The 24787-nt window shown below is 42.7% G+C and overlaps 1 protein-coding gene across 3 annotated transcripts in view; it reads left to right on the top strand.

Annotated features, from left to right (window-relative positions):
- The window catches only part of PLCL1 (phospholipase C like 1 (inactive)), a 654229-nt gene that overhangs the window by 570339 nt on the left and 59103 nt on the right, over window positions 1-24787 (top strand). For all 3 annotated transcript variants that reach the window (XM_033945219.1, XM_033945218.1, XM_033945220.1), the window contains one exon: window positions 10466-10541. In XM_033945219.1, coding sequence (XP_033801110.1) covers window positions 10466-10541 — 76 coding nt within the window. The remainder of the gene's footprint in view (window positions 1-10465; window positions 10542-24787) is intronic.

Genomic DNA, 24787 nt, shown 5'->3' with positions numbered 1-24787 from the left:
GGGAACTGCCAGTTCGGGGAGGGGGGGAGCTGACAGTAGTAGAGGTGATAAGAAGGGAAGCTACTGAGAGGGAGGGTTGGTAGACTAATATAAACTGAGACCTCCATTTTGGGCCACTTTTTTGGCCCAAAAATCTTGGTTTATATTCGAGTATATATGGTAATAGTAGATTCTCAGTGTAGCCCATCCAAAGATAAACCTGGACAGTCTTGAACTGTGGAGAAGTCACCCTCTTTTCCATTACAATATATGATTTACCACTGGTTATAATGAACCCTAAATCTTGAAAAAGCCCATTAAAGTATTAGAACTGTAAACTTAGGTTTTCAATTAAATAAGCAAGAAGAATGCTATTAGAGTGCTTATTTTCTAAATAGAGCTAATGAAAATTCATATGATAATGGTTTGAAGCTACAATGAGAAGGGAGAACTGTTAGTTGTAGGGGCAGGGAGCCTGGAGTAGCCAAAACAGAGCTTTTTTGTTGCTGGTTTTAAGGGTCTGCCTTTACAAAATTAACTGGTTTGCAACCTTATTTCTGTGTAAATGAAATAGTCATAAACTATTGCTCTTTTCTGAACCTTTTCTTGAGATAAGGAGACCAGAATTGAACACAGTACTCCGGTGTCAGGTCAAAAGCGCGCCGGGACAAAGGTGGGCGCAGACAATTGAGCGCAACGTGGAGGCGCGCGCCAAAGAAAATGACTGTTTTAAAGGGAACCCCCTACTTTACTTTATACAGATCTCGCCGCGTTGTGGGGGCGTTGTGGGGGGGTTTAGGGTTTTGTAACCCCCCGCATTTTACTGAAAACTTCACTTTTTCCCTAAAAAACAGGGAAACAGTTACGTTTCCAGTATAATGAGGGCGGTTACAACCCCCCAAACCCCTCACAACAACGCCACCGCGATCTGTATTAAGTAAAGTGGGGGGGTTCCCCAACAAAAACCCCCGTCGGAGCCCCTAAAAACACTCTTTTTCTTTGGCACGTGCTTCCGTCTTGCGCTCAGTTGTCAGCGCGCGCCTTTGTCTTCGGCGGTTTTGTCTATGAACCCAGTTCTCCAGGTGAGGTTTCACCATGGAGCGATACAGAGACATTATAACATGCTTACTGTTGTTAACCTTCCCTTTAAAAATAATTCCTAGCATCTTGTTTGCTTTTTTGGCTGCCACTACCCATTGGGTAGGTTTCATCGTATTGTCTACAAGGACACCCAGATCCTTTTCTTGGGCGCTAATCCCCAAGGTGGACCCTAGAATCCGATAACTGTGGTTTGGGTTATTCTTCTCAATGTGCATCATCTTGCATTTATCAAGATTAAATTTCATCTGCCACTTGGATGCCCATTCTTCCAATTTCCTATGGTCTATCTACAATTTTTCACAATCTGCATGCGTTTTAACAGCTTTGAACAGTTTAGTGTCATCTGCAAATTTAATCACATAATACATCTTTCCAATTTCCAGATCATTTATAAATAAGTTAAATAGCACTGGTCCCAGTAGAGACCCCTGCAGCACTCCACTGTTTACTCTCCTCCAAAGAGAAAAATGACCATTTAACCCTACCCTCTGTTTTCTATCCAATAACCAATAACCAATTCCTTTTTTTTTTACTGCATGTTTGAAAGCTTTACTGCATATTTTACTATATCCAACTCCTCCTCTTCCATCACAGCTTCTAGATCTAGAATCTTGTTTCCCATACTTTGAGCATTAATATACAGTATTCTGCTTTCCAGACATTGCCCCCTTTCCCCAAACGTATAGAGGTATTCAGTGATTTACTTACCTAAGTGCTTATACTCACCCGGGAGCTTTGATAACTCTGCCACATCATTTCTAGTTTAAAGCCCTCGTCAGTAGATTAATTAGCCTGTTGGCGAAGACAATTCTTCCCTTCTTTGATAGATGCACACCATCCCTGCTCTTTGTGCTAGCAGGAGTTAACCGCCAGTGCCGGCTGGCTTCAAAAGTGACCATTTCTAGATGGATTCATAGTGCAATTTCTTCAGCTACATTGGCCATAAAGGCCCATTCCACGGATTGGATGTATCAGCATTTGAATCTTTAGTACTTTCAACAGGCTCACCTGTCCTGCCCTAGATTCTAGGGGACTGCTTTGATATGACCTATCTGTTCCAGAATGATGTGCCTATTGCACTAGAAGGAAAGATTAGGTACTTACCTTGATAATCTTCTTTCTAGTAAATAGGCACATCATTCTGGAAGCCCACCCTGTCAGATGTTCATTAGCCTGCTTGCTTTCTCAGACATGTCCATATTACCAGATACCTTGTTTCTTTCCTCTGTCCACTACAGTCAAGGATAGGGGGGGACCACTACTATTGTGAAGAGACCATGGTGTATCTTTAAGAACTCCAAGACTGTTAGTACAGGTTGCACTCAGGTAGGTGGCCTGTTCTTCCACCTTGTTACAAGGTGAAATGTTTAAATATTTCTTGATTTTTTCGTAATATTGTCATATGAGCAGAACAGACTTGTTTCTTGAAGAGAGTTCCCGTACCCCTACCTGTTGTATTTCTTCTCTAGGGCTGATCATCTGCTTTGATACAAACTGAGGATTTACAGGATAGCCTAGAGCAGTGGTCTCAAACTCAAACCCTTTGCAGGGCCACATTTTGGGATTTGTAGGTACTTGGAGGGCCTCAGAAAAAAATAGTTAATGTCTTATTAAAGAAATGACAATTTTGCATGAGGTAAAACTCATTCTAGTTTATAAATCTTACTTTTGGCTAAGTCTTAATAATAATATTGTAATTTATAGATAAAGATACTTATGATCAAGAAACTGTTTTATTGTTCTTTTGTGATTTTGATAAACATACCGAGGGCCTCAAAATAGTACCTGGCGGGCCGCATGTTGCCCCCGGGCCGCGAGTTTGAGACCACTGGCCTAAAGTGAGGGGAGGCGGAGCAGAAAAATGTAAATGAGGTTCTCTATATAGGATCTTGCGATCAGAGGTACACAAACCATCTATTCCAAAATGATATGCCTCTTTACATCTTTACATTTGTAGAGTAGACATGTTAGGAGACGAGTTTAGGTGGAGCATGAGTGGGGTCACAATATATATATGCATATTTCATAAAATGCATATTTGTGTACTTTATGAGCTAGCATTAATGTTGGTGGCCTTCAATGTCAGTGCAATTTCTGCTGAATTAGTGCTAGTATTTTACAAAGTCACATAGGCTCCATTCTTTTAAAATACAGTAAGTTTTGCACTTTAATATACTATAGTAAAGAATTTTAATGCGCAGCAAGCCCAAAATTAATGTTGCATCAAGAAGGAGCCTTCCCACTGTTTTTTGTATGTTGTAGGTCATGCATTAATATTCAGATTAGCATACAGTATCTGCTCCAGGTTAATCAGAAGCAATTAACCGAGGCAGTAAGTGGTCTCATGTTAAATCTGCATGAGCTAGTTAGCAAGCAGCAAGCTTAATATGCTAGCTGGCTAATGCTTTCATACCTGCTCATGATAAAAAATTCTAAAGTATTCACTAATGTGCAGTTTTAACTTGCAAACACAGATAGAGTACTACAAAACCCCTTGTTTTATTTTGTGTTGTGAACTGCATTGACATATTTTGGAATGTGGTATATATCAAGTCTATGAATAAGCAATAAACACAGTCACATCGTAACCTGTTTCTGCATTTTAACCAAGTGTTAAGTGCTTAATGCTCTTACATAGGAAAAAAATAGGTACTTTCTTGGCCTATGACCAGAGTTGCCCTGTCATAAAATTACTCTTACTTTTTTTGTCTAGCATTTTGAGAGAAACATAATGCCAAGGAGGAATAGCTGAGCTAATTTGAAAATAAGTTTGCTAGCAGTGCTTTTCAGTTGGTTGTCGAAGTTTGACTAGTGATGCATGTAATTACTGCATGTTTGAAAGCTTTACTGCATATTTTATAACACAAAGCATTTTAGCTTTCCTGATTGTTTTCCAGAAATAGCTAGAATGCCATATAATATGTACAGTATGGTCTAATGGCCCTACAACTACAGCTAACCTGACTAAAGTGCATGCTAGATTTATTGTGTCTTTGGGTGGTTTTGTGTACCATAGAATACAAAAGTGAAATTTATTTTAAGTCAAAAATCTGCACTAGATGTTTCATTTTTAATAAATTCATAGAAATGTTGATTGCTAGAAAAGAAACATTTTTTTATTCTCAGATGTATGGTTTAAAAATTGCTAAATGGCAACCAGCTAAGGGCTCCTTTTACTTAAACCATGGTAGAGCTTTTTACTGCAGGCTGGCAAGGTAAATACTCCAGCGCTCATTCAATTCCTATCTTTACTTTTAAGTTATAGGTCAGCATTGTACTGTACATAAGGTATGTTATGAACCACAAGGTCTGCAAATCAGGAAATATGCATTAGACTAAGATGTGTAGACAAGGATTGGAGGAGTAAGGGAATATAATAAAAAACCCAAATATATCTTTAAAGGTGTAAGGAAGCATGAGTTCCAAGTCTATAATTGTACTTCAATTTGCCCTTGAAGAAAGGGATTCTGATAAGATAAGCTTTCTTTTCAATTTGATTTTTTCAGTATTCAAAACAAAATTGACTTTCAAATCCTTGCAGCAATGTGCTTTGATGTGTAATGTTGGACACATCTTTTGATCACAGTGATTATACAGTTGTATTCTATAATTAGCGTGTTTCCACAAAAACCTTTCAGAAAATGGAATCTATACTTTGTGTAGCCTGGGGGTAATTTCATGCACCAGGGGATGTGAGAATGGATGCATGAATCTCCCCAGCCTAGGTAAAGAACATTAAAAGTCTCTGTCTGACGGCTGCCTATATGTTAAAGTTGGTTAGAATAATGTGAACTGGATAACAGCATCTCTGAATTGGAGTTGCTGCCTGTTAATTCAAGTTCATGAAATCTGATATGCACTGTTACTGAACAATAAACATCTTGCAAAATGGCAGATGGAAACCCAGCCTTTGGGTTTGGGTTTCCATCAACTTCTAGAAAAATGCAGTGCATGAGACCCCAGGCAGGGCTTGGATTTCTTTGAATAGTGGATTCACATTAATATATGAGTGACTTCATTGGAGGGGCCAGGAAGTGACGTCAAAGGGAAAGCAAATGCCAGTGCGAGCAGCAGGCCAGAGAAGCTGCTCACAGTGGCAGAGATTTAAAGAGGTATGGGGTGGGAAGGAGGGTGCGAGTGTGGCATGGAGGTGCAGAAGGAGTGGGGGGGAGGGGTGTTTGGCACGGAAGGAGAGAAGGGTGCTGGGGGGGAGGGCACCACCTCCCCGGGCGCCTCCCACCCTTGCTATGCCACTGTATACAGGTAAGATAAACTGCTCTATTAGACAGAGTATTCAAGAAAAACAATATTGAGTTAGCAGCACTGTATAAAACGTGACTCTTAGATAGGGTTTACCAGATGTCCTCCTTTTGGGGTGGGCCTGGGGACAGGTCTAGGGGTCAGGATTTTCTGATTGGAAAATCTGGCATCCCTACTCTTAGAGGATCAAGTCTTGTAGACGTTTGTGTAGAGTACACTTTCAGTTGGATAGGGAAAACTAAAAGGGAACTGAGAATATCTGGAGTGGGCTTTCATTCATACATCTCTGGCATATTAGTCTGGATAAAACCAAAAAACTAATATGCAAAAAACACTTCTCACTTCCGGCTCACCACACAATTGTTTCCCACGTACTCACCTTTATAGGACCCCCAGGGACCCCTGAAGAAGACTTTTTGTCAAAACGCAGACCGTGTTGGGTCCTGTATCCCTAGCGGACTAGGTCCTTTAAGGCTCTTATGTGGATGATTTACTTTTATGTGGATGGAATTATTTTATGTGGATGATTTTAGTGTATCTTTGGAACTTTGATACTTTCAAATAAAGTCCATTTGGGAACATCGTCACTCCACAGAGTTTTTTTGGTTTTCTCTGGATTTTCTTCTTTGTGGATATTTTGGGGTCAATTCCTTTTGTTTTTTGCATATTAGTCTGGATAAAATTTCAAAAGGAATGAAAAAAGATTACTATCCAGTTGCATAAATAAAGCCAACAGTAGGCACACTTCAATTGTTAGTGATTATGGGTGCCCACTTTTAGGTGACTTGATGCCGCACAGTGAGAGCCTATTCTATAATGGCATCTAAGTGTCCAGATACTGTTAAATAATACTAGCCTAACCAAGCCTAACATTTATCTAATCTAATCTATGGTTTAAATACCAGGTCATCTTCCAGTGGAGCTCGACTCGGTTCACATATAATTAAGACTAGAGTACATAGCAGAAAACATAGGAGAAGGAAGAACTAATTAAAAACTAAAGTATATAATAAAAGCATAAGAAAAATAATATCATCATTTCATTGAGACTGAATTTAAAAATTGCGAGAACAACAAAGTTTTCAGGAATTTACAAAATAATTGCAACTGACCTAAAAGCCTAATTTATGTGCTTATAGTTAAACCAATCATAGAGCTGGCGTAAGTAAACACTTCAAGGATGCATATAACTTACACTACTGTGTAAGTTGTGTGCATAAGTGACAGCTCCACCCACTCTCTTCCCATGCTCCATCCATATGAACATCTCCTTGAATTTACACACATGTACGTAGTCCTACATGAGAAAGGACATAGAAGTCAGAATTGTTATATCCAGGTAGAATGTCTCATGTTTCACCAATAGAGCTTCTTCTAAAATACAGGAGAGATGAACGTGCATGTGATGAATAAATATCAAAAATTTCTTACGTTGAAAACCAGCATTTACATATTTTCCTGATGTTGTCACAGAGACTGATGATATCTGTTGCCAGTCTGGCCTTTTTAGGAGAAAAAAACACTGGGAGATTAAGGGGACAGCCTCCCTTTGTCCCTCCAAAGGAGTGCTGTTCAACCTGAGCAGTTGTCAAAACCTAAACATGCTTGGTAGCAGGCGTCGCTCCTGATGTTAGTCTAAAAATCCAGCTGCAATCAACCCCCCTTCCCCCTCCCTTAAATACCCCCTTCCTTTCTGCTCTCTTTTCTCCATTCATCTAAACTTGTACTTAAGTTGCCATATAGTCACTGTGGTGTCCAAATGTATTCCACTGTGAATGTTGGCTTGTAATCGTTCTGAGCTACTGGGAGGACAGGATAGAAATTGAATTAAATAAATAAATGAATGTTTATTCCCTTTCTCAAATGGGGAAAAATGTGTTTCTTTTAGCACACCCAGACCATGTCCCCTGCCATTTATATGTACTTGAGTTTTTGAAATGCATGTCCTGGCTTTGTAAAACGGAACCTTGGACATTTATCCAAGATAAACTTAGATGTCTGTGCACATCTCAAATGCGAACAGCCCTTCTAAAATGACTTACGCACACCCATACAGAATAGAGCTTACTTGCTTTGCAGCCACTTATGCACCTAAGTATACACTTACATGTACTTGTATTTTTAAGTAGCATTTAAATGTGGGTCTTGCTTATAGAATTTCTCTTTATGTCCCCACTATAACTCATCATGGTGATGTCATGAATGCCTTTTCTGAGAAACTGGACAAAACCATAATGGACATCCCTCATTATGATAAACTGATATACAGTTTAGCCTTACCTGTTTTATTAAAATTTTTTGAAAGTGTAAAAAAACATATGGATAAAGATGTACTGCTTGATATGAAACCTCATTTTACAAAGGACACCTAAATCAGAAAAAAGTATGTTCAAGTCATAATATTCACAATTTCAAGCCTACATTACAAAAAAGCCCACCAACCAGAGAGAGTCTTTTATAAAAAAAATATATATAGGGCTGTGAGAAATAAGCATGTATTTCCTAAATAAACAGCAAGAGCAACCATTAAAAAAAATAAAATAAAAAGTGATCACTTAGTGGGTTTGAATATACAAGCACTGGCACCAATGTCTAAGTAAATGCAGTTAATAAGAACATAAGAATTGCTGCTGCTGGATCAGACCAGTGGTCCATCATGCCCAGCAGTCTGCTCCCGTGGCAGCCCTTAGGTCAAAGACCAGTGCCCTAACTGAGTCTAGCCTTACCTGTGTATGTTCTGGTTCAGCAGGAACTTGTCTAACTTTGTCTTGAATCCATGGAGGGTGTTTTTCCCTATAACAGCCTCTGGAAGAGCGTTCCATTCAGAGCCTTAGACCTATCCCCGGTGCATCATAAGAACATAAGAACTGCAGCTGCTGGGCCATACCAGTGGTCCATCCTGCCCAGCAGTCCGCTCACGCGGCAGCGCTTAGGTCAAAGACCAGTGCTCTAAATGAGTCCAACCTCACCTGTGTACGTTCCAGTTTAGCAGGAACTTGTTCAACTTTGTCTTGAAACCCTGGAGGGTATTTTCCCCTATAACAGACTCCGGAAGAGTGTTCCAGTTTTCCACCACTCTCTGGGTGAAGAAGAACTTCCTTACGTTTGTACGGAATCTATCCCCTTTTAACTTTAGAGAGTGCCCTCTCATTCTCTCTACCTTGGAGAGGGTGAACAACCTGTCTTTATCTACTATGTCTATTCCCTTCATTATCTTGAATGTTTTGATCATGTCTCTTCTCAGTCTCCTCTTTTCAAGGGAGAAGAGGCCCAGTTTCTCTAATCTCTCACTGTATGGCAACTCCTCCAGCCCCATAACCAATAAACAAATCACTGCTATAGAGCCCTAGCTGAAATGAGCACTTTGCTGACTCTTATATTTGCCTCACAGGAGAGGCAAAAGCCAACAGGGAAAACTGTCATCCTGCCAAAAACCATGCCCAAAACACATTTCCTTTGGATCTATGAATCCCGCAGCATTTACTAATATAGGCCCCTTTTACAAACCCATGTTAGGGATCACCACACAGCAAATGTGATGAAGCCCTTTCAGTTCCTATGGGCTTCTTCACATGTGCTGTACCAGGAATTGGACACATGAGCCAGCCCAGTTCCACCTCCAGCCCTGCCCTGTTCTACTTCCAGCCCTATCCTATTCTACCTCCAGCTCCGCACCCAGCCCCACCCAGGTAGGCCTTGGGCTCTTCTCCCCTCACTTTCCACACTGAGCCCCAGCATGTTCTAGGGATAAATTATTTGGTGCAAGGCATGTTTTGGATTACATATGAAGGTTGTTAACTTATGAGATGACTATCCTCAGTTCTGTAGATACATCATGGAAAAGGCAGCACAGTTTGTGCATGTACAGTATACAAATCCTCAAGGTTGTTCAGGGAGGTTATGCAAATTGCATATTCTTTACAGATTAGAAATGATGCTCTCGCCATGTGATTTTCAATCTGTGGTTCAAGCACTGATATTAACTAGATTGGATTATTATTGGTGTGCCTAAGATAAAATGCAAGGCCCTGCAACAATTGATGAACTCTGCTGCAAGGTTGATTGGTGGTATACCTAGAACAGCACATATCACTCCAGTGTTGAAACAACTACATTAAGAACATAAAAATTGCCGCTGTTGGGTCAGACCAGTGGTCCATCATGCCCAGCAGTCCGCTCACGCGGCGGCCCTTGGTCAAAGACCAGCACCCTAACTGAGACTAGCCCTACCTGCGTATGTTCTGGTTCAGCAGGAACTTGTCTAACTTTGTCTTGAATCCCTGGAGGGTATTTTCCCCTATGACAGACTCCGGAAGAGCGTTCCAATTTTCTACATTGGCTCCCTTTGCAACAGCGAATATATTACAAAGTGCTCTCGATAGTGCACCAAGTTTTATATTCGTCTGTTCCATTGTGTTTTCAAAACATCTGGAAAATCTATCAACTAAGTAGAAGGTTGAGGTCGGAGGGCAACATGAAATTGATAACTGACAAGAAAGAGTGAGTTTATTATGTAAGATCAAAAAAGTCCATGTTTTCCATAGCTGGTGCAAAATTATGGAATTCCCTTCCAGGGACAATAATATTAAGCACGGATCGTTTGATCTTTAAGAGATTGTTGAAAACTCAACTATTTGTGGATGCCTTCATATAGTATATGAAGGGGGATATTGTTATTGTTACAAAATTGCCTTATCGATAAGTCCATGAGAACTGTTAAAAATAAGAGAACTTGGATTCTGATATAGATTTTGTAACATCAAGTTCATGAGAACTGCAAAGACTTTTGGGCCTCTTCTACTAAACTGCGCTAGCGGTTTTTTAGTGCCGAGAGCCGCGTTGAATGACCTGCGCTGCTCCCGACGCTCATAAGAACGCTATGAGCATCGGGAGCAGCGCGGCTCCCCACGCTATAACTGCTAGCATGGTTTAGTAGAAGAGGGGATTAAGTTTTATGTTGTTTGTTTTTAATATTATGTATGTTCTTGTGTAATGCTTAGATTTAAGTGGTCTATAAATTTTTTAAAATAAATAAATACCAGATTAAGAACTAATAAACTTGAGAAACCTTGGCTATTTGAATAAAACCTAGTAATGGCAAACTTTTTTTTCCATTACCTGACAGATGATTCATGAAAGCAGATGCCTTATAGAGCTGACAGAAAGCATCCAAGATAAGATTGTCCAGTGCCAAAAATCAGGTAACCTTCATTCTCCTTTGTGTTTCTCTTCTACCCAGAATAAGTTTCACTATCTCTATCAATTTTACATTGCCTCTACTTGTTCATTTTCTCATATACTTGAATTTCATTTGTACTATGTTGTCATATGTCATATTTTAGAACTTGTTGCCATATATTTGTATGAAAATGCTTATGCAAAAAGAATTACATTTGTCTTGTTTATATTATGTGCGTAATCAAGGAGTTTCAAGTAATTTGGAAGTATGTGCCTAAGGATATTTTCACCCAAGATGATGTTGTGGATCACCCTTAATATCTTGTAACTAAGGTGTACCAATCAATTTTTCATGGCCCTCAGAGATACCACCCAGGGATCAACACGATCATATCCCTCGGCTTTACACACCCAATCGTCATCGGGTCAATATCTAATATCTAATGTGAAAGTGATGTATAGATTTTAACGTTTATTTTTTTCTTTTTCTTATTTTCTTGTGTATAGTAAACTCTTATTACTAATTTTAAAACAATAAATATGACTATGAGTTTAAGGTAGATACTTAGCTTCACCGGGATGGTAAGTAGCAGTTGGTAAGGGATACATATTTATTGTTTTAAAATTAGTAATAAGAGTTTACTATACACAAGAAAATAAGAAAAAGAAAAAAATAAACGTTAAAATCTATACATCACTTTCACATTAGATATTAGATATTGACCCGATGACGATTGGGTGTGTAAAGCCGAGGGATATGATCGTGTTGATCCCTGGGTGGCATCTCTGAGGGCCATGAAAAATTGATTGGTACACCTTAGTTACAAGGTATTAAGGGTGATCCACAACATCATCTTGGGTGAATAACTAACAGCACCTTGTAAGAAAATATTGTTTAAGCCTATTGTCCTAATTCATTAAGGATATTTTCAGCCATCTAAATATAGAGATGGAGGCATTGGCATACTGAGGGAGTGGGGGTCCGCCCCAGGTGCAGACCAACCTTGGAGTCATGGTCCACAAACTTTCCCTTCTGGCAGTGCTGATGTCAGGCCTTCCAATCTGCCGACTGGGTTGATATAACTGACATAGATCTCTCAGATAGCTGCCTTCTAAAGCAGCAGCAGCAGTGATTGGGCTGTTAGAAGCAGCGCTCTGAACAGGTTGCCTGTGCTGCTGGGGCCTTCCCTCTGCCATGCCACTGATGACGCAGCAGAAAGATGCCCTGGTGGAGTAGGCCACAAACAGCCTGTTCACAACAACTGCTTCGAACAGCCCAGCCACTACTGCTGCTGCTTAGGGGGTGTGTCGATCTGGAGATGCTGAACAGTGGGAGGTGGCAGGGCTGGTGTTAGGGGTGGGCATACAGGACAGCTGCCCTAGGCCCTAAGGCTCTGGGGGACCCCTGTCGCCCAGCATGCCTTCCCCCTTCTCTCCACGCCAGTCTGATGTCACCCTCAACAGTGATTCAGAAACTTTGCCCGCGGCTCCCCTTCCTGCTTTCCGTCGGCCGTGGTCCACCTGGGTGGAAATAGGAAGTTGCATCATTGGAGACAGGCCTTGGCAGATGGAAAGCAGGAAGGAGAACTGCGGGCAACGTTTCTGAATCATTGAGTTTTCAGCATGACAGAAGATGAGGGCAACATTGGATCGGCAAGGAGGGAAGGGAGGTGGGGAACATGCTGAGCTGTAGAATCCTCCTGGACTTTTTTTTTTAAAAAGGAAAAAAGGGGAAGGTATTAAAAGAAGTGCCAGATTGGGCCTGGAGGGAGAGCTTTTGGGGCTGGAAACAGAGGACAGAAAGAGAGATGGTGGGCAGTGGTCTGAAGGGAAAGAAGCTGGACCTGATGTGGGGTGGAGGAAGAGGGAAAGAGATACTTGAAGAGAGAACTGTTGGGAAGAGAAAGAGAGAGATGGTGGACCTGGGGGAGGAAGAGAGGTAGGTAGGTAGGCAGAGAGAGATATGGGATGGGGGCAGTTGGGAAGAGAAAGGAGGGAAGTTGGACCTGAGGATGGAAGGGAGGGAGAAATGTTAGACTTGGTGGTGGAAGTGGGTGGTGTAGTGGTTAGAGGTTGTGGGTTCAAATCCTGCACTGCTCCTTGTGACCCTGGGCAAGTCACTTAATCCCCATTTCCCCAGGTACATTAGATAGAGTGGAAACCCACTGGGACAGTTAGGATAAAATGCTTGAGTACCTGAATAGCTTGTAATCCACATAGAATTGTAGGATATGCAGAATATAAATTATTAAAAGAGAGAGAGAGATGCAGTATCTTTTTCCCCTTCCATCTTATTGTTCAGCATCATGAGGGGAGGGAAGAACAACAACAGAAAAGAGAGGGAGCAAAATGTTGGACCATGGGGAGAGAGAAGGACAGATGGACCCATGCAGGACTGGATTTTCCTATAGGCTAACTAGGCTTCAGCCTAGGTCCTCAAAATCAAGAAGGGCCTACATTCAAATTGTTAGCAAAATTAAAATTACACTATTCTAAAAACAGTGAACACTAAAACACTGAACCGAAAATAAGGAGAAATTCTACGCTTCGGGATCGGAACCGGCTCCGGCCGCAACGGGGCGCCGACTCGGCTTCTCCCTTTCTTTTTCTCGCTCTGGGAGGAGGATCGGGGAGGGAAAGACGTCAGTCCGGAAACAGCTGGGCAAAGCCCAGCCCCGCGGGGAGAGAGGCAAAACGTGGATCCGTCAGGACAGGGCGGCCCAGACTGGCATCGGGGGGTGGGGTGGGGTGGGGGGTTTCAGTGGAAGGGGGATGGGAGGCAGGCAGGCTGGCATCGGAGGGGGGGTGGGGGGTTTAATGGAAGGCAGGCAGGAGGGCATGGGGGGTGTTCAATGGAAGGGGAATGGGAGGCAGGCGGGCATCGGAGGGGGGGTGAGGTGAGGAAGGACGCACTGGGGGCACTATGGACATAGGAAGGGGCAATGTTGTTTGTTATGTTTGATTAGTTATTGTTACAAGTACTATATATGGTGCTGAGAATAAATGTCCAAATAAGTGTTCTCGACTTTTTTTTATTTATTATCCGTGTCACATTTTATATAAAGGTTAGTACCAATAACAACATGTTTCATTTAACATATTGATATATATCACAGTAATGATGTATTTGATTATCTCTCATGTAATTTACAAACTTAAAAATGGGAGGTGAAAGGGTCTCATAAGTGGAATAGCCTAGGGCCTCTTTTCATCTAAATCCGGCCCTGGACCCATGGGAGGCAGGAGGGAAGAGAGCTGGGATAATAAGATGCTAGAGGAAGGAGAGAAATGGACAAGGAGATATTGTCTGATCATTGGAGAGAGGGAAGGGAATTCTGAAAGTGGTGGGCCTTCTGTATGAGGTCAAAAGGGAAATGACTAGATGAGTGAGAAAACAGTGAATGCAGTGGTAGAAATGTAGTAATGGGGAGTAGATAGAATGAAATAGGAGGATGGGAAAGGAGTGAGATGGGAAATGGGAGAGCTTGGGACTGAGAGGAGATGGAGAATTGAGAAGTAGCTAAAAATTTAAAAAGAAGAAGGGTGAGAGAGAGGGCAAGATTTGAGTGGACATAGGCAAAAAAGAAAACAAAAAGTTAGGAAACCTGAAAGGGAAAAATCAATACATTGGAGACAGGCATAAGGAGGGAATAGGACAAGAGAGAAGAAGAGAAAAAATGGACAGCAGACACTGGAAAGAGAATTAGTAGAAGATAGACAAATATCAGAAAGAGAAACTGGGACCAAGATGATGGAAAACCGAAATGTCCAGACAAGGTAGAAAAAAGTGTTTCATTTTGAATTTATTAACTGAAATGTTAGCTTTGGGATATGTGCATCACAATTCTTTTTGTATTATATTCAGGGAGGGACTTCTGGAGCTCAAAATTAGTGGATGGGCATCAAAGTTTCTCATCGCCTTGAGCTAGTGGGGATTCCCAAGCCCTGCCAACTAAAGACGTCTTCCTCCAGTCCAGCAACCAGAAAGTGCCAAGCTTTGCAGCTAATGGCAATATCATCAAGCTGCAACTGCTTTCATGCATGCATGAAAGCCAAGTGGGGACAGGGAGGAGGGAAGGCAGCAGCAGCAAGAGCTCTGCAATATTGCTGCCAGCAACAGAACTTGAAAAGTTGGAGGGGGAAGAGGTGGCTGTCAGTTGGTGATGCTTGGGAATCCTTACCAGCTACAGCAAAGGAGATGTTCATTTTGAAGGCGCCCTGTAGCAAGATTTATGGTAGACTAATCAGTTACATAAACAAGTTACGTGTCTGTTAGTTTTGTCTAGGGAAAACCATAAACTCTCTGCCAGGTTCAGCTTTCTTGCCTATTTACATGACACAAGACCCAGGCTAATGAGAAATACTTTTATTATGAAAATAGAAAAATATAATTCACAAGCCAGCTGCAATATCTAAATATTGTTCACAAAATATCTGATTACATAAATGAAACTCAGTACATAATTATCACAATACACTTGTTAGATAACTAAGTAAAACTAATTCTTACACACACTAAACAATTCCTTATAATAATAATAATCCCTGATTAGCAGCAATTGATTACAGTTATCACCAAAGGTGGCTTTCCAAACCTTATCCTATATCACAATCGGATGCACTTATCTGTCCCCAGCTTAAAGATAATAAATTCCTTATCTCACCATCTAGTTAGGCCTTGCCCTCGGGAGACGGAATTATCCTTCTGAGCATAGCAGACGTAGAAAATCCTTTCGTTACAGGAACAAGTCAGCCACTGGTACAGCTATAATTTATTGGCAGCCAAGTTTCCTTGAAGTGATGGAATTCAGATCTGTTTAAGGTCCGATTCACTCTCTCTCAGGCAGAGAGTCACACGAGGTAACTGTTCAGGTCTTAATTATTAAGAAATAGATGCGTGGAGAACACCTGTGGTAAGATTTGAGTTCATCCGCATCCCGACACAGACTAATTATAATTAGCAACTTTTCACTTGGACCTCGTCAGATGACTCCCTTGGACCAATCCAGAAACATCTTAGATGAATAGCCTTTCTGTGTAAAGTCTCATACAGGCTGGGAGACACAGGCGCCGTTCGAAAGATAAGCACAGCATAGGAGTATAACTCAAAGATAAGCACAGCATAGGAGTATAACTCCCCCAGGAATCACACAGTCTAAGCATGAAGGCATAGATGGATGTCCTTGACTAGAATACCATTCTGGTACATACCCAGAATGCATCAGGCAGAAACAGCAAAGATTTGCTCTTCTTTCTCTCTTCTTGCAAAGTTCATGCTGGAAAGATTTCTTGTAGACAATGGTTCAGGCTTGATGATGTCAGAGAGGCCTAACCTTCAGGTGCAAATAAGGAAACACCCCTACACGCCTAAGCTCAAAGTGGGAGGCCCAACCTCCTCTTATGGTTATGTCACTGATTGTGTTGAAAATGCAGTACTTGCTAAGTTTAACTTTTTGTGGTTTCCAATTCAGTTTTGGTATTCATATTTCTATTTCTAATTTGTGATCTATTATTCTATACTTGGTGAAGGTCTACCTGTTTTGTGTGTGAAGAAGTAATTTAAAGGTGGGTGGGGAAAATGGGAAATGGGCAGGTAGCAACCAACATATACAAGGACACGGTAAGCGAGGCACAAAACCTATATGTACCCAGATTTAGGAAAGGAGGCAAAAAGAATCAGACTAAAGACCCAGCATGGATAAACAATGAAGTAAAGACAGTGATAGGAGACAAGAAAACATCATTTCGGAAGTGGAAGAAGGACAAAACGGAAGGAAATTGGAAAGAGCACAGGAAGCATCAGAAAGAATGTCACCGAGTGGTCAGAAAAGCCAAGAAAGAATACGAGGAGAGACTAGCCAAGGAAGCAAGAAATTTTAAACCATTTTTCAGATATGTAAAAGGGAAACAGCCAGCGAGGGAGGAGGTGGGACCTCTGGATGAGGGAGACAAGAAAGGAGTGGTGAAGGAGGAAAAAGAGGTGGCTGATAGACTAAACAAGTTCTTCGCGTCGGTCTTTACAAAAGAAGACACATCCAGCGTGCCGGAACCGGAAAAAATCTTCAAGGGGGATCAGGAGGGTATATTATCATGCATGGAGGTAAGTCTCGAAGGCGTTCTAAGACAGATAGATAGATTAAAAATTGACAAATCTCCTGGCCCAGATGGGATCCACCCGAGAATACTGAAAGAGCTCAGAGACGAAATAGCGGAGTTACTCAGGCATATTTGCAACCTATCCTTGAGAACAGGGATAATCCCGGAAGATTGGAGGATAGCAAATGTTACACCAATCTTCAAAAAAGGATCGAGAGGCGACCCGGGGAACTATAGACCGGTGAGCTTGACCTCAGTTCCGGGGAAGATGGTCGAATCACTGATCAGGGAAGGTATCAATGAGCATATAGAAAAAAATAAACTGATGAGATCAAGCCAGCACGGTTTCTATAAAGGACGATCGTGCCAAACGAATCTACTACATTTCTTTGAGGGGATAAGCAAACATTTGGACCAAGGTAACCCCATTGACATAGTTTATCTGGATTTCCAAAAAGCCTTTGACAAGGTACCCCATGAGCGCCTGCTGAAGAAACTGTGGAACCACGGGGTGGAAGGGGACGTCCACAGATGGATCCAAAATTGGCTGGCGGATAGGAAGCAGAGTGTAGTAGTAAAAGGACACTACTCTGACTGGAAAGGGGTTACGAGTGGTGTCCCGCAGGGGTCAGTGCTGGGACCGCTGCTGTTCAATATATTCATTAATGATCTGGAAACAGGCACGAAGTGCGAAGTTATCAAGTTCGCGGACGATACAAAACTCTCCAACAGGGTCAAAACTGTTGAGGAATGCAAAGAACTGCAGAGCGACCTGAACAAACTGTGTGAGTGGGCAAAAAGATGGCAGATGAGCTTCAATGTGGAGAAATGTAAGGTCTTGCACATGGGGAAAGGGAACCCCATGTACAGCTATACGATGGGAGGAAGGGTGATGGGGAAAGGCACCCTAGAAAAAGACCTAAGGGTATTGGTGGATACAACAATGAAGCCAGCGGCGCAATGTGCAGCGGCCTCAAAGAAAGCAAACAGAATGCTGGGCATTATCAGAAAAGGTATCACTACCAGAACGAAGGAGGTTATCCTGCCATTGTATCGAGCAATGGTGCGACCACATCTGGAATACTGTGTCCAATACTGGTCACCGTACCTTAAGAAAGACATGGCGATGCTTGAGAGGGTCCAGAGGAGAGCAACTAGGATGATAAAAGGAATGGAGAACCTTTCATATGCCGAAAGGTTAGACAAACTGGGGCTCTTTACCCTGGAAAAGCGGAGACTGAGAGGAGACATGATACAGACGTATAAAATCATGAAAGGCATAGAGAGGGTGGAGAGGGACAGATTCTTCAGACTAGCGGGGACAACAAAAACAAGAGGTCATTCAGAAAAACTGAGAGGGGACAAATTCAAAACGAATGCAAGGAAGTTTTTCTTCACTCAGAGGGTGGTGGACACCTGGAACACGCTTCCAAAGGAGGTAATAGGACAGAGTACAATACTGGGTTTCAAAAAGGGACTGGATGACTTCCTGGAAGCGAAGGGGATTGCAGGGTATAGATAGAAGGTTACTCTACAGGACATAAGCGAAAAGCGTATGTGAGTTTTAGGGTAGGAGCACTATCAGGTCCTGGACCTGAGGGGCCGCCGCGTGAGCGGACTGCCGGGCACGATGGGCCTCCGGTCTGACCCGACAGAGGCAATTCTTATGTTCTTATAAAAACTGTGAGTAAACGGCACAGAAAAAACCAGACCGAAGTGGTTCTCAGCAGAGATCTCAGAACTAGTAAAGCAAAAGAAAAAAGCATTCTTAACCTACAAACAATCGCAACGGCTGGAAACTAAAGAAACCTATCTGGCGAAATCTAGAAATGTTAAAACGGCAGTCAGGGAGGCCAAACTCAGGATGGAAGAAAATTTAGCAAGACAAGTTAAAAAGGGGGATAAATCCTTTTTTAAGTACGTTAGCGACAGGAAGAAGAACTCAAGCGGTATTGTGTGCCTAAAGAAACCTGAAGGCAACTTTATTGACTTGGACGCGGACAAAGCAGAACTACTCAATAACTACTTCTGCTCAGTCTTCACCTGCGAAGCGCCAGGATCCGGACCTCAGCCACAGACAAAAGGGTGCTCGGAGGACCCATTCCGGGACCTAGCAATTACCACGGGCAATGTCTACCACGAACTATCAAAGCTAAAGGTGAACAAAGCCATGGGCCCGGATAATCTACACCCTAGAGTACTTCGGGAATTGAGAGATGTTCTGGCAGAACCGTTGGCTGAGCTTTTTAATCTTTCCCTAACAAAGGGAAAAGTTCCCTTGGACTGGAAAACTGCCAACGTTATCCCGCTCCACAAAAAGGGATGCAGGTCAGAGGCCAAAAATTACAGGCCAGTGAGTCTCACATCAATTGTATGTAAACATATGGAAATGTTGATCAAAAACAGATTGGACACGATTCTGGATGACGAAGGACTAAGGGATTCCCACCAGCATGGCTTTACGAAGGGAAGGTCTTGTCAATCCAATCTGATAAACTTCTTTGACTGGGTAACAAAGAAACTGGATAAGGGATAGTCCTTGGACATCGTGTATTTAGACTTCAGTAAGGCTTTTGATAGTGTCCCACACCGTAGGTTATTGAACAAGATGAACGCGATGGGCCTAGGAGAAACACTGACTGCATGGGTAGAAGACTGGCTTAGCGGTAGACTCCAAAGAGTAATGGTAAACGGTATTCCCTCAAAAACGTCAGAAGTGTCCAGTGGAGTGCCACAGGGCTCGGTCTTGGGCCCAATACTATTCAATATCTTTGTAAGGGATCTGCCTCAGGGACTTCAAGGTAAAATTTACATTATTCGCCGATGACGCTAAACTATGCAACATTGTAGGCAGTGCAGCAGAACCTGATAGCCCAATCATGCCCGGCGCTATGGAGCAGGACCTACTTTTACTAGAACAATGGTCCAGTACTTGGCAACTGAATTTTAATGCCAAAAAATGTAAGGTTATGCACCTTGGTAGCAGAAATCCATGCAAAACATACACCCTGAATGGTGAAAACCTAACCAGAACTGTAGTAGAACGGGACTTGGGAGTAATCATCCGGGAAGATATGAAAGCTGCGAATTAGGTGGAGAAGGCAACAGCAAAAGTTAGACAAATGCTGGGCTGCATCAGAAGGAGCTTTATCAGTCGTAAGCCTGAAGTGCTACTGCCGTTGTACAGATCAATGGTGAGACTTCACCTGGAGTACTGTGTTCAGTTTTGGAGGCCACATTATCAAAAGGATGTGATGAGAATGGAGTCGATTCAGCGAATGGCCACTAGGATGGTCTCAGGACTAAAAAATCTCCCATATGAAGAACGTTTGAGCAGGCTGCACTTATATTCTCTCGAAGAGCGCAGGGAAAGGGGGGACATGATAGAAACATTCAAATACATCACGGGCCATATTGATGTGGAGGAAGAAGTATTTTGTCTTACGGCGACAAGAGGGCATCCGCTAAAACTCAGGGGGGGTGGGGGGAAGATTTCAAGGGGATACCAGTAAGTATTTCTTCACCGAAAGGGTAATTGATCTATGGAATGGTCTTCCACGTCAGTTAGTCGAGGCCAGTACCACGCTCGACTTCAAGGGACGATGGGACAGACAGGTGGGGTCGCTCCAGAGGAATGCTTAAAAGATGGATTCCAGAAGAAGGAAGAGAGGAGGGAGGGTTCTTGAGTGGGCAGACTTGTTGGCCAGTCGGCCCTTTTCTGCCATCATACTCTATGTTTCTATGTAGAAGAGGGGCCCCCTCCTGATTTTCTGCCCTGAGCCCCAGCATGTCTAAAACCAGCCCTGGGATGGAAAGCTGCTACCCAGGAGGATAGGAGAGAGGAAGAATTGTTGGAAATGGGCTGCAGAAGAGAAAGGGAAAGATGCAACAAAGAGGTAAAAAGGGGTAAGAGGGAGAAATCCTGCATATAGTGGAGGGGAGGGAGACATGCATAGAGAAGAGAGAGGGAGAAATGTTGGACATAGGGTGGAGGGCAGGGAGAGATGGTGCATAGATAGAGAGAAAGAAATGTTGCACATGATAATGGAGGGGAGGAAGGGAGATATGCTGCTTGGAGGGGAACAGAAAGATTTGACCCAAGGCACAAGGCAGAGAGAGAGGGATGGTAGACAGTGGGAAATAAACAGAAATGTTGGATAAAGCAGTGGAAGGGAAGATACAGAGATGGAAGATGGATGGTGAGTATGGAGAAAGAAGAAAAGGTCAAATGGGCAGGCAACCCTGGCGAGCAAGTTAACAAACAAAAACCAGAACCTGGGACCAACATGATTTGAATAATAAAATGACCAGACAACAAAGGGTAGAAAAAATAATTTTTATTTTCTATTTTGTGATTACAATATGTCAGATTTGAAATGTGTATCCTGCCAGAGCTGGTATTAGACAGCAAGTGTGAACTGGGACCTAACAGAGAGAGGAAAAGTCTTTTTTGTTTATTTTGTTTACACTACAGCACCGGCATGGGGTTGGAGAGGTTGTAACCCAATGTAATGTTATATTGTAACATTGTGATGTTAAACTGTAACCCATTCTGAGCTCTCTGGGGAGGACGGGCTATAAAAATAAATAAATTAATAAAATTACTAAAAATATTTTTTTTATATGGGGGGGGGGGGTGTTAAAAATGATCAACCCTCAGGTGTCACATACCCTAGGTATGTCACTGGATGGAGTTATATAATATTGAGGTTTTATAGGTAATTTGAATTAAACTATCCAATTGTCCAGCCAGAGATGTTTGCACATAATTTTATTCACTACAAAATGGGGTATTAATTTCTGAACGTGTATGCAATTCTATTTATGCCCATAATTTTTTAAAATCCAAATTGCACATTTAAATTTGAAAATGTTTCTGAAATACTATTCTCAATTTTATATGTGCCCATTTGTCCATACTAGGGCAATTTTAAAAATTTGTACTCAAAAAACATTTGAGATCATTAAAAAAAATTTTTTCATTTTTCCTCCCAGACTAACTTTAATCTGTAAGTAAAAGTCCATATTGTGAAATGCGCCATTTTTGTTTAACAAGTTGCTATCTTTTATTGCTTGAAACTTACAAATTATAAACAATTCACTCAATCAATTCCACCATCTATTTAAACTTGCAACTATTAATTCAACTTCAGCTGAATCTTCAGAATGCCAGCAAAGTAGTATAACTTCAACTGGCTAGAATCGTTATCGATCCGTGTGCTGCAGTGGATATTTTGCACTTTAACACACTATTTTCTTACTTTTCTTTGTAGTTTTTTAAGTTTTTAAATCATTTTTAGTTCTCTAATAATAACTTATATTGTTACTTATCTTAGTTTTTGCAACAGCACCTCATCCGACGAACATTTGTTTCACTGTCTTTCCAACGTTTCCAAAAGTCATCTCTTACAATCTAATGAGCAGAGCCTACCATCTAGCGCTGCTCCATCCATTAGTTGCAAAATCCATCTGAAAACGGCCACGGCATCCTTTCGAATTTAAAAGGGAATTTTTAAACTGAAGATGACGTCAACACACATACCAAGATCCTCGCATGCAGAAGGTCGCTGATTCGCTAATACTGCAAACTCCATCTGTTATCACATAAGTTAAAGGGAATACCTAACAGCGATCTCCACAGTAAATATTAATCAGCTACTGCCAGCCAGTCGTTATCTTCGTTTAGGCAATTATCTTCCGCCGCTGTAACTCCGGGCAAGGAAGAGCCAAATGTGTGCAGTCAATTCTGATGTCGGATAGAAGGTTCCGGTCTAGCCAATTGCTACTTGAGTGGCCCGGACCTTCTCTCCGACGTCAGAATTGATGTCGGGAGGGGGGGGGGGGGGGGTGAGGCTTGTGAGCCAGTGGCGTGCACTGCAATCGCTGCACACACCTGGCCCTTCCTTGCCCAGAGTTGCTGTGGCAGTGAGGGATAATTCAATGGAGTTGGCGGGTGGTGGTGGAATGGGGGGGAGGAGGAATCGGTGTCAGGTCGGCTTGGGGACAGGCAGCCTTTGGTGCGGGTCAGCTTCGGGGGAAGGAGGGGGTGAGACAAAGGCTGGAAGGCAATGAGGGGAGGCATGAATTCGGGACATAGAAGGAAGGGAGGGAGCATTAATAGGAGAGAAGGAAGGGAGGGGGCATTAATAGGAGCACAAACTCAGGGCACAGAAGGAAGGGAGGGGGCATTGAAAGGAAAAATAGTAAATGCAGCCATTTTACACAAGGGAGGGAGGAAGGGGGCACTAACTTGGGACATAGGAAGGAGGGAGGGAGGGAATAGAAAGGAACAATTGTTAGGCCTGAATGTGTGAGTGAGAGGGAAAGAGATGGTGAACATGGGGAAAGGAAGAGGAAAATTGGGCATAGAGAGGAGTGCGGTAGAGATGCATGGGGAATAGAAGGATGAGAGGAAAAAATGTTGGATATGGTGGTGGAGAGGGAACAGAGGGATATATTGAGGGGGATGCAAGGGGGAGGAATGTTGGGCATAGTGATGGAGGGAGAGATGTGGCATGGTGTTGAAGAGGGGTGATAGAAGGAGAAATGGGCATGAGGCAGGCGGGCAGGTCTGGGGTGGAGCTTTGTGAGGCTTATGGGGTACTTGGCTTGAAAAGGTTGAGAAACACTGACCTACAGTACCTACGGAAGCACAGTTCTGGTTCCAATTATTTAGACACGGGTAGCACCTTGAAACTCAGTTAAAAAAACATTGTTTAAATGGCTTTTTTACTGAACTTGGGTGCAACACTGGTTAGAGAATCTGAGCCTTATTGTATGCACATATGCCCATATATACCATCCTTCTGTCTAAGTGCGATTATAACTACAGTATATTGATATTTTCACTAGCGTATATGTTTTTGAATAATCAGACTTGCACTGAGCCACAACAGTACATGAGTAACCTTGAAACATGTCACAACATGCAGACTTGTTTCAACATGCTGCTGCTTGCTTTAATAATTAGGTAGATAAATTATTGAACACCCTTCATAGTTTCAAAATATTGTACTTTGTATTTCTTTAAACATTTAATATGACCTTTGAAAATGCATTAGTGTAATCAGGTTTTTTTTTCCTTAGTTAATTCATAATTTGTGTTCAAAGAACCTGATTGTATAAAAAGTGCCTGCTGTTAGGTGCCTAGATCAGAGTGCCTAGCTGATCTAGGCACTTAAATTTAGAATTGGTCCAATTGGTGCTGTTAATTGAACAGAACCATTAAAAACCAATTAAAACCAATAAATTATAATTTAAATATAAAAGTATGTCTCAAAATAGATTTATTAGGACTTCCGGCGGAAGCATGGGGCTGTGAGCAGGTCAGGCTCGTGGCTCCGGCGCGCTCGCGGCAGTAATTTTTGTTGATCGGCATCGAATACCTCGGCTCCCGGTGTCAGCACGTAGGGGAGCGCTGTCGGGTGTCCTTGTAGCGATCTCGCGGCTGTCTGGGGGATGGCCGCTCGTCAGAACAAGACGGACCGTGAGCGAAGGAAGCAGCCTGAAAATAAAATGGCAGCGCACGTGGCGCCTGCATCGCCCGAAACCCCCAGCTCCCTCTGGGTTGAGGAGGTAACAGCGGAAGTGCAGGCTGCGCTGGAGGGTACGCTGGGGGACAAGCTGCAACGTATTTTGGACAAGTTAGACACCCTGGATCAGCGTTTTGCCGCTCTGTCCTCGGAGGTGAGGGAGACACAGCAACGGGTCAGCTCAACTGAGGACGCTGTGCAGAGGCTCACGCAAGATCAGGCGGGCCACTCTACCTCTATGGCGGCGCTCCGGGCAAAGGTGGAGGACCTGGAGAACCGGTCCCGCCGGAACAACCAGCGGTTTGTGGGTTTGCCTGAATCTCTGGGGGACTCGGACCTGGGAGACTTTCTGGAGAAGTGGCTGATGGAGTCTTTGGCCCCCCCGCAGCAGCTGGGCCCCCTTTATATCGAGCGGGCACACCGTCTGGGGCCCCGGAGAGATGGCCTGGATCGTCCACGGGTGGTTATATGCCGTATGCTCAACTATCGCCATAAGATTGCGGTCCTTAGAGCCCTGCGCCAGGGGAAGAAGTTGCTCTACAACAACAAGCAGGTCCTCTGTTTCCAGGATTATTCGGCGGAGGTCTCTCAGGCTCGACGCAAGTTTTCTCCACTCTGTTCCAGTCTTGTCCGGCGTAGTA

The sequence above is a fragment of the Geotrypetes seraphini genome, chromosome 5 (genome assembly GCF_902459505.1).
Source record: "Geotrypetes seraphini chromosome 5, aGeoSer1.1, whole genome shotgun sequence".
In the NCBI taxonomy this organism is placed as follows: Eukaryota; Metazoa; Chordata; class Amphibia; order Gymnophiona; family Dermophiidae; genus Geotrypetes; species Geotrypetes seraphini.
The sequence above is the reverse complement of the archived record's forward strand: the minus strand, read 5'-3'. Positions and strand labels throughout refer to the sequence as shown.